This window comes from Diadema antillarum, unplaced genomic scaffold, assembly GCF_040938485.1.
Source record: "Diadema antillarum isolate AM-2024a unplaced genomic scaffold, OU_Dant_1.0 scf00000074, whole genome shotgun sequence".
NCBI classification, from domain to species: Eukaryota; Metazoa; Echinodermata; class Echinoidea; order Diadematoida; family Diadematidae; genus Diadema; species Diadema antillarum.
Window position 1 is genome coordinate 4,657,038 of NW_027270963.1, and position 10,098 is coordinate 4,667,135.

General features: G+C 36.0%; 1 protein-coding gene across 1 annotated transcript; it reads right to left on the minus strand.

Moving 5' to 3' along the window:
* Positions 1 to 251: 251 nt before the first annotated feature.
* Positions 252 to 9,234, minus strand: LOC139717306 (uncharacterized). Its single transcript, XM_071628797.1, has 3 exons — positions 9,092 to 9,234; positions 7,175 to 7,269; positions 252 to 1,196 (listed from the first exon to the last, which is right to left on the minus strand). Exons 1-3 carry the CDS (start codon positions 9,206 to 9,208, stop codon positions 515 to 517), a joined length of 894 nt encoding a protein of 297 aa, XP_071484898.1. The 5' UTR covers positions 9,209 to 9,234; the 3' UTR covers positions 252 to 514.
* Between the last annotated feature and the right edge of the window lie 864 nt (positions 9,235 to 10,098).

The following is a 10,098-nucleotide window of genomic DNA, read 5'->3' on the forward strand; positions in this document are numbered from 1 at the left end:
CAATTCTGCTTTCTTTTGACATGAATAGCACATAACTTTATGCATCAGCTCCTCTTCACAAGGGAGTGATGCATTTCTCTTATGATAAGCATACAGCCAATGTGCAAAAAAGTAGTTACATAAATACAAGCATTGTCAGCAATTCTTAAATAAACTATTCTATGATATGATTACTGTTGTCAAGCTAATGAACATAAAACTAGTGGAATATATACATTTCTCTATCATATATCTGTCATAAAATACTCTAATATAGTTTCCTTCAGCATTGTTACTGTACAATGGCAATCTTGGAATAAATGATCTTCCTTATGTCATATCACATGCCACTTTCTTCCCTCGGTTGGGCTCAAGATGTATCAAGTGTATGAAAGAGCTATTTTGCACCAAAATGCCAGTGTTCTTGTCATATGGAGAGTGTATTGAATCTGGGTAGCTGGAAGCAGGGGATCCAAGAAGTGTTAGTAACACCTGAGGTTTGCAGGAAGACAACAGAAAGCCCAAAAATTGTTCCTCAAAAATCATAGTTGGCAACTGGTTCTTTCATAAGTTTCTCAACTCGCTTCCACTTCTCTGGGCAGAGAGTTTTCAGCTCTTGTTCCACTTGACTGGGCAGACGCCACATTGACTTGTTGGTCTTGGTGTCAAGGAAGAAGACACGCCCTTTGGTAGTCTCGCCCTCGGTGTCCCGGTGCATCATCCAGGACCCGATGAGCGTCGACTCCTCCATGTAGAGTCCACAGGAGCACTTCATGCGACTTAGCTGGCAGGTTTCCTTGTCCACCTCCGCGCACAGCCGGAGAATCAGGTCCAGCTGGTCGGACTCGACCTTGTCCACACGGGAGTAAAGGTGACGGGTCTCGGCGTAAATGGGATCATGGACGGATGGAAGAGGCATAGGCGGTCGCTCGTCGATTGACGACTTCTTCTGCTCGGGGGAGAGACGTGGTGGTCTACCCCCTGGCATCGGGGGAAGGGCTTGCTTGGCTCTACTACTACTACCACTGCCACTACCACTACCACTAGGAATGGCTCTGGTCAGATAGAGATTCTTGTGTTTGACAGCGGGAAAGGGGCACCTTGAGAAGTGATGGAGGAGCTCCGCCAAACTGGAGAACTCCTCTGTGCTCTGGATGATGCACACGTTTCCATGGCGCTGGTGCACCTTGATGTGGTAGATGTTTTTGCGGTCAACCCTGTCATGAGGATATGAAAAGGAATGAAAAAGATATGTCAACATAGCATGTATTTCTCCAAGTATCACGTAAGTGATCACTGAGCACTGTAGTCAGTTTGTCTAATTTGAGAATACAGTTAACAAATCTCTTTAAAGTTCCTGCAATATCCCATTCAATTATAATCTCTACACACATCTGTGTATCATTATGATTGACTCATCTTACATTTGCATGTTTCTTTCATATTTCATCATGATGAAATGAATTGATAAATACGAATAAAAAAAGATACCAAGGAAATTATGATTTTGTTTACTGAGAGATTGTGATGATGGTAAATTTAATGTGTATTTCAGGGAGATATTGGTGCATTCCCACCACCAGTTGCGGTTTCTTTTCTGTGAAATACATAGACTGTTGATCTGCCCAGAGAAGTCAGAAAATTAGGTACAAACAATGTATCTCAATACAAGAATAATTATTTCATAGACAATCAGATATTGCCATGGCAACAGATCTACAATCTCTGTTCTTCCCCCTGTGTCAGTTACTGTCTATTTTTCGACATAACCATGCATGTCTTTGCTGTTTCTTTCTAGTTCTTTCTTCCTTTATTCTCCTTGTTTTTTTCTGTCTATTTTTCTACAATCCTTTCCTTCATTCAGGCTAGCCATCTTTCTATCTTTTTCTCACAATTTTCAGTATCCAACAGACAATTGTGAACAGTCTGCTTACATACTGTATAACCAACTCAACAATCATGTGATCAGTTTGACTCAGTATACAGTTTTGGCATATGCACAGTCCTATCAGCACAGAATAATATTGGTCCTGCAGACATTGGCAGCTGCAGTTGGAGGTGCACCTATCAATTGTATGAAAAGGTTGCACTCATCACATTTACACCAGAGCTACTTGCCTGACTTCCATCACTAAATAGCAATTGGTATCAGGGCAGTATACTTGGTACATTAGAAACTCTTGTCATTTGGTTTCAGGAGGATGCATGTACAATATATTCCTATGTCAATAATTAGTATCAGGGGGATATACTATTTACATTTGATTCCTTTATCAGTTGGTTTCAGGCAAATTTCGATTCTTACAGTTGGAATTAGGTGGATATTCATTACATTTTTATGGGCAATTGGTATCGAGGGGATTAATATGTCAACTGGTTTCAGGCGGATATACATTACATTCAATTATGTAAATACTTGGAACTGGGGGATGTACATTTTAGATACTTGTGTAAGTTGGTGTTATGTAGACATGCATGAAAATTTCGTGATTTGCACCTCATGACCTTTCTTGCCGCATGAAATTTTCGCAAATTGCCAGTGGCATCCAATGCATATTGTGTAAGCAAGAACTTTCGCATGCTTTTTAATTTCGCGGATGTTGCCGCTCGCGAAATTCACAAAATTAAAATGCACACGAACATTCCTCGTTTTACAGTACAATAGATTCTTATGTCATCGTAGTTGACAAATTCACAAATTTCTTATTTATTATGAGTGCAACAGACTTAGCTAATCATAGCCTATCTCAAGATATATCAGTTTCTTACACTTTAAATACATGCACACTGAGGAAGACCTTAAAGGACAAGGTATGAGGGTTGAGTGAATGCAGCTATATTAGTAGAACACATCAGTGAGAGTTTGAGGAAAGTTGGACAATCTGTTCAAAAGTTATGAATTTTTGAAGTTTCTGCTCAGTCACGGCTGGATAAGAAGACTACTATAGCTTGTGATGTCACATGTGTACAACGATATAAAGAAAGAATAAAGAAAATTCAGCATATTTCCATTTTTCTCGCATAACAAAAGTACATTAGACTTCTCTCTTTCAGAAGGCAGGGGGAATAATATTACCCTTAACATACGTCAGTAGCAAGTCGAAGAAATGTGCACTTTCTTCAAAAAGTAAAGTTTTGTGAAATTCTCTCTTTATTTTCCTTATATAGTTGTACGCATGTGACATCATACACTGTAGTAGTCTTCTCTTCCAGCAGTGACTGCGCAGATACTTAAAATATTCGTAACTTTTGAACGGATTGTCCAATTTTCCTCAAACTTTCGCTGATGTGTTCTACTAATATTGCTGCATTCTCTCAATCCTTATGTACATGAAGGTGGACTTGTCCTTTAATGTATGCCAGGAGGACAGAAAATTAACACATTTCAATGTCCCTCTTGGCTGCCTATGAAAAGTTTGAAAACTCTGAAAAAAACTTTAGCACAATTTAGTCTTATATGCTCCCGAAACTACAGTGTGTATACATTTAAATAGGAGAATTTTCCACATTGCTGGGTTGTAAAAGTGCAGCCTTGTGGCAGAAATAGGGACGTGAGGTGTGAGACACTGTGCTGATCTCAAACAGTATCACTTCCTTCCTGGCTCCACCGTTCTAAACTTGTCCAATTAGTACAGACAGCACTTGTGCATGTGACTTGTCTTGTTTATTGCGTACCAATTCATGTTAAACTTTATGAACCCACAGACAGACATTACAGCAGAGATTGGCTTCCGTTCCGCACAGTGGCGTAGAAAGATGTCATGTGAGTTGTCACAGAAACATGTATTTCTGAGAACTCCATCAGATTAGCACAGCGAATGCTGTTTGTGCAATAACTTGTACCAGTATTATGTTTATTCTGGGTTTCAATGTATGTTTTAGGGTAGGGTACAAAACATAAGTTGGATGGAATTATAACAAGCTGTAATTCCTTAAACGAAAGGAAGAGTTTTCCAGCGAAACCCGAAATTGTTTTTTTGCAAACATCATTAAATGATGCAAATTTTACAGATGAAATCAGGAACCTTCACATCTACACAAGCACAAAAACCACAGACACACAAATATTGATGTAAACACTATCAATATTTGATGTTTACAATGAATGAACTTCCTGGATTTTCTTTGTTAAGTATCAACACAGGCTAAGCAACAGGGTATTTGTATGTTTTAAGTAAAAAGAAACAGTGTACATGGACAAAATCTGCAAAAATTGATTTTAGAACTTTTCTATAGGAGTTTTCTTTGAAGCTATAAAGAAGTTACTACTTGTCTAAGTTATAAAATACAGTACATCCCACAAACAATTTCCAATTTTCACTTACATGTATGTGATCACGTATGTGATCCAACTTGCGGTCTACTAGTACATTGTGCTTGTGGTATAGTGATCTGAAGTGCAATAACAATCCAACCATTGAAACACTGAAGCAAAGCTTTGACACAACAAGGAATCCTATGGAATTAAAAATGGAAACAATGCTCCCCAACTGACAACACCATAAACTCTTTACCTATCAATTTATGCAATTCAAACTTTGTGGATTTTCCTTTGTGTGTGTGTGTGTGTGTGTGTGTGTGTGTGTTAAATAACCATTAATAATTTTTTTTTATCACTGTAATGTACATGGGCAAGTCCAAGATAATGCGCACGTTACGTACGGGACATTCAGAGACTTTTATGACCTGAAAAATAGTGTTAATGGCCTTTGATCATATTGAACTTCATCATGGTGATTGATATCTAGAAGAAGTATAATCATGTAAAAAATTGAGAAAAATGACCTTGACAATTATATTCTAGAAGAGAAAATATGTGCCGCTACGTATGGGACCAGAAAAATTTTGTTTTTTTGAACATTTTTTTCAACCTCAAAACTCTCTGAAAGTATATCATTCTACAACTTGTAACTCACTGTGATGAAAGTCACAACACTCAAGATTATCACAGGTAAGTTTCATGTCATTAGGCAAAAAGCTCTAATTACAGATTCTAATTAAAGACAGACATGACGTGTTACGTATGGGACAGTTACGTATGGGACAGTTTGTCCCCCATTCATTTAGTGTGTGAAGAACCATGTTTATGGTTATTTTGCATAATTATTGAAGTAAAATCAGTTGATACTACTCAAATACTGATCCAGATTGTCAAGGAAACAATATTCCCCAAATATTCACCATCATAATCATATTCAATCATATTTTTATATTTTTATGACCAACCTGGGTATGCATGCCCTTTGTCCCCCATTCGTTTAGTGTGTGGAGAACCATGTTTATGAAATGGATATTTTGCAAAATAATTTTGCAAAATACCCATTTAAACAAATTTTTGCATAATTATTGAGGTGGAATCAGTTGAAATTACTCAAATACTGATCCAGATTGACAAGAGAACAATATTCCTCAGATATTTACCATCATAATCATATTCAATCATATTCTATATTTTTTATGACCAACCGGAGTATGTATGCCCTATTTTTATCAGGATAGTTACTACTGAAAAACTGAATAGTTTAAAGTGTTTACTTGCATTGATGAAGGGCAGTTTGCCATTTAGTTTCAATAAAAAACAACTTGACACAAGAAATATTAAGTTTAATAAATAAGCAAAACCTGCTGCGTGAAACCCCAGTGATCGAGTAGATATATGATGTCTGTCTAGCAGTCAGGTCATTGATTTGAGTCACAACTCAGTATGTGTACCCATGAATTTTTTGTTGTGGCTACTACTGAAAACTGAATAAGGACTATTTGTGTATCACTTGCAATGAAAAAAAAAAATTTTACTTTTTATTTTTTTTCCTATATATATCACAACCATTTCAAATTGGATCTCCATCACATAAACTTTGAATTCCTCTAGTCTTAGGATTTTATGCTCTTAAATAATTCACATAAATTGGTTTCCAATCATCTCTTTAAATGTTGAAAACTGAATCCCCATTTCTACAAAAAACTAGACCATCCCTTTAATGCTGATTTTTCATTGTGTATTTTGCCATTTTCCCCTCCCCCTTTCTGAAAATTGTTCAGTCAAGTTCATGTATTGTTTCAAGTGTCTATAACTCAAAAAGTAGCTACAATGTTGGGATGCTTTCTTCAGGATGATTGACCATTTGTGTACTGAGAGACCTTCCTAGCTAGCTACATGCATTCACATGCAATATGTATGAGGATGTCCCATACGTAATGCATTTGTCCCATACGTAACATTACTTCAATGCCTAATAAAAAATATTTCTTTTATTTTTTTTTCTTTTTTCTCTGGTATTTAATTTCTCTAAACAATAAATTAGAACTTTCCAAAAGGGCATTAAAATAACCTTAGCAATTTCAGAAAAAACCTAAAAAAATGACCTCATTTTGTTACGTATGGGACATCTCATGATAGGACACGAGCTAATTTGCATAATCATTTGCATAATCCCTAAATTTTCATACCAAGTTAGACTATGTGATGAACTTCTTATGTCCACATATTAATCAAATACTATTTGCTTTCCTTTGAATTAATATGAATTTTTATAAATGTCCCATACGTAACGCTGTGTTTCACATTTATGCAAATGAAGCCCTTGAAATTTGCATAAATTTACATAACATCATTTTTTCCTCCATGGAAATCAAAACTTCAACTCATAAGCTTCAAAATGATACCAAACATGTCAATATTGAGCAAAGATGAAATTTTGCCTTCTGAGGGGACCTTATCTTGGACTTGCCCACATATGTCCGAAACAATAGAAAATAGGAAAGTTTAATGGTCCATTCAGAATTATGTTTAGTTTTTGCCAAGTTTTTGCCAAGGACCTGATAACAAGCTTTTACATTACAGCTATTCCAAACTATTCCAAAGTATTAATCAATTGACACATCCATTGGAGGACTCTGGCTGTCTTTCTCTCTCAGTGTTTGCATGAACCTCTTCGGATGGCCTCTCCTGATTGGTTGTGATTTTTGCTATCAATTGTAGATAGCACAATTTGATAATTCCAAGATTGAGTGTAATTTAACGAAACTCAAACAGATCTCCACAGGCCCTCTTTCTGGGTCTTGGCTTTTGCTATGGGTTTACCTAGTCTTACACAAAGACCCTCTGCCTGCTCTTCTTGCAATCGCTATGTACAGTGAGAGGGTCTTTGACAAAGACTAGGAAGCACCCTGTTAATTGACTCTTAGGACTTACACAATGGAAATCACCAGGACGTCTGGTTGTGAGTTGCTTTTCCTCAACAGATATGCTCCCCTTTTGTCGAGGTAATACTTGAAGATCTTATCCTCCTGGTGAAGTGTGTTGGAAGGTGACGAGGAGAGGATGATGATTAATCGAGGGGAAAAAGAAGGGGTGAGACAGCAAGATTATAATGACATTAATGACTATACACTGACATGATACTACCAGACGAACAAACTGGAATGTACAATCAATGCTGCAAGAGTTGCAACAGTTTTATGCTTTCATGTAAAAAATTCAACTCTCCGATCTGTCAAATATTGTTCCCTAAAACAAATTGTAATAAATTGTTCCCTAAAACATTCAATTGTTCCCTAAAAACATTTTTATGCATAAAATACACATATTTTCATCCATCAAGTGAGTGGTATATACATTGTAAATCATGAGACAGCAGCATCATCATTCACATAGCAGGTTGAGGAATTTGGGATTTTTATAACCTGTAAATTGGCTACAACAACAAACTGAAATCTCCTCATCCCATAAAAATAAGCCTGAAAAAACAACAACAAACAAACAAAAAAACAATACGTATCCTTATTTGTACTGATCCCATTTGCATAAAGAGACCATGACAAAGAATTAAGAAACGACACTTTGAAATTACTATACCAAATGACTTAAATTGGCATTCTAAAGTTTTCCTGACATCACATACAATCAGCAATTTCAAAATCAGCTTAAATACACATACATACACAGGAAGCTCTGTTCCTGTGAGCAATGGATTGAGAAATAAGTCTGACGCAAACACAGACTTGAATGATAACTTGTTTTATATATTAAGCACCAGTCAAAGGATCTTCTAAATGTGATAACATCTTTTCTAATGTTCTTATAAATGTGTTTGTCATTTTGATGTGCATGGGGAGAATATTTGTATGATCCATATCTACAGAAAAGCATTTTATATTCTAGTGCAAATATTGTTCAGAAATAATCATTTACTGTGAAGCAAGATATTTTCACAGCATGAAATTTTCGTGGATTGGAGCCAAGGCCTTCTTCTTGGCATGAAATTTTTACGAATAGCCACTGGCATTCAATGCATATTGTAGTGTAGACAAGACCTTTTGCGCACATTTTAATTTAGCAAATCTTGGCTTTCACAAAATTCACAAAATTAAAATGCATTTATAAGAATATTTCTGGTTTTACAGTATTTTGCCAGGACAGCAGGCCAATACAAAGGCCATTTCTGATACAGGAGATTAAATCAAACAACACAATTTCCTGATCTAATATGCATCTGTGCATTGATCAATGGTTTATATGATATCCAAAACAAAATAAACCAAAAAAAGGAAAAAAGGATCCAGAAGTATAACAGTCACTGTAAACGTTTTTCATCTACAGCAAAGTACGCTCAGAGAGAAAATACTGTGAGAATGGAAAGGAAAGTAAGTACCGAAACATCTTCATGATTTAAATTCATCCCTTCTCATATAGCTTCTTCTCTTCCTATGGATACATTTGAGGTGTGCGGGTCTTGTATATAACCACATGGCTCTAAATGGCTGACATGACAAAAGTAAAGTACATGTATCTACAATCATCTTGGACATGACATCATACTACCTCCAATTTCAACCTCAATATTACCACATACTGTAACATTCATCTGTTAGTTTGTTGGTTTGTTTCTTTGTTTTGTTTTGTTTTGTGTGTGTTTTTTTTTTTTTTTTTTTTGGGGGGGGGGGGTATTTTCATTCATTTTCTATTATTAATATCATTAATCAACATTTATGTATGTATGTATGTATGAATGTATGTATGTATGTATGTATATATGTATTCATATATTTATTCATTACATTATTGCGCCTATTTTTTGCATAAGTTCAAAGTTGCAATGTGGATGTTTACCTCACTATTGGTCAGCTTTCCATGGTAGCAGTCCATCTGCTGGGCACTGTCAAATATGGTTTGCCTGGCTGGAAATGGGGGCATCAGGGCATCCCTCCCAAACACATCTCTTGCCATGATAGATGAAACAGTTCTTCTCCCCCTGTCTCTTCCTCCTGTGCTGTAACAGAGCAATATAGCAATGGTATATTTGAAAATGAAAACTAATCTTAATCATTAAATCAATAAACATCAACAAATACCCCCTGATATATACAGTGTATATTGAATCATGTAGTTTAAGATAGAATTGAAGTTTTTAAAGTACTGTTATATATTTGTTGTTGAAGATATAATAATCATATTTTTAACCCTCATTGCCTGAAAAGAAACTGATAATCTATTTGTACAACAGATAAACAATGCACATACTGTTTATACATAATCAACAATATCGGTTAGTCCAGTTCTTGCCAACATTTTACAAAATGTGAACTTGTTGTTTCCCACTTTTGCTTCTTTTCTTCCTTTTGCACACTGCGAGTGTGAGGAACATTATTATGATCATCTAGATACATAGTCCCAAGATGAACCAACTTGGCCTGGTGCGGTAAAATTATAAAAATACAGTCTGTAAATTAGTGGACAGCATGCAGACTTCTACTGCATAGTACCTGAAGTTCAAATTAGTATTTGATTAAATAGTATGATTTCTTTCTTTTTTTCACTTGTTGCACTGCTTCACAAAGAAAATACTGTAAGTCTTTGAATAATGCCTGATAATTGGCCAAAAGGGTGAGCCCCTCACGCATTAGGCCAAGTAAAAAAAGAAAGCAGTTTCTCGTCCGGGTTTTTTGAGCAAGGCGATGAGGGAGGTCCTTACTATTTGATATCTTACTATTTTTTCGAGCATTGTCAAAATGAAAGTAATATGTGTTTCTCGTCCGGTAATTCTGAGAAAGGTAACGAGAGAGGGCTTTACTATTTTCTATATCCAATTTACGAAATGAAATATCACTCTGGTAGCT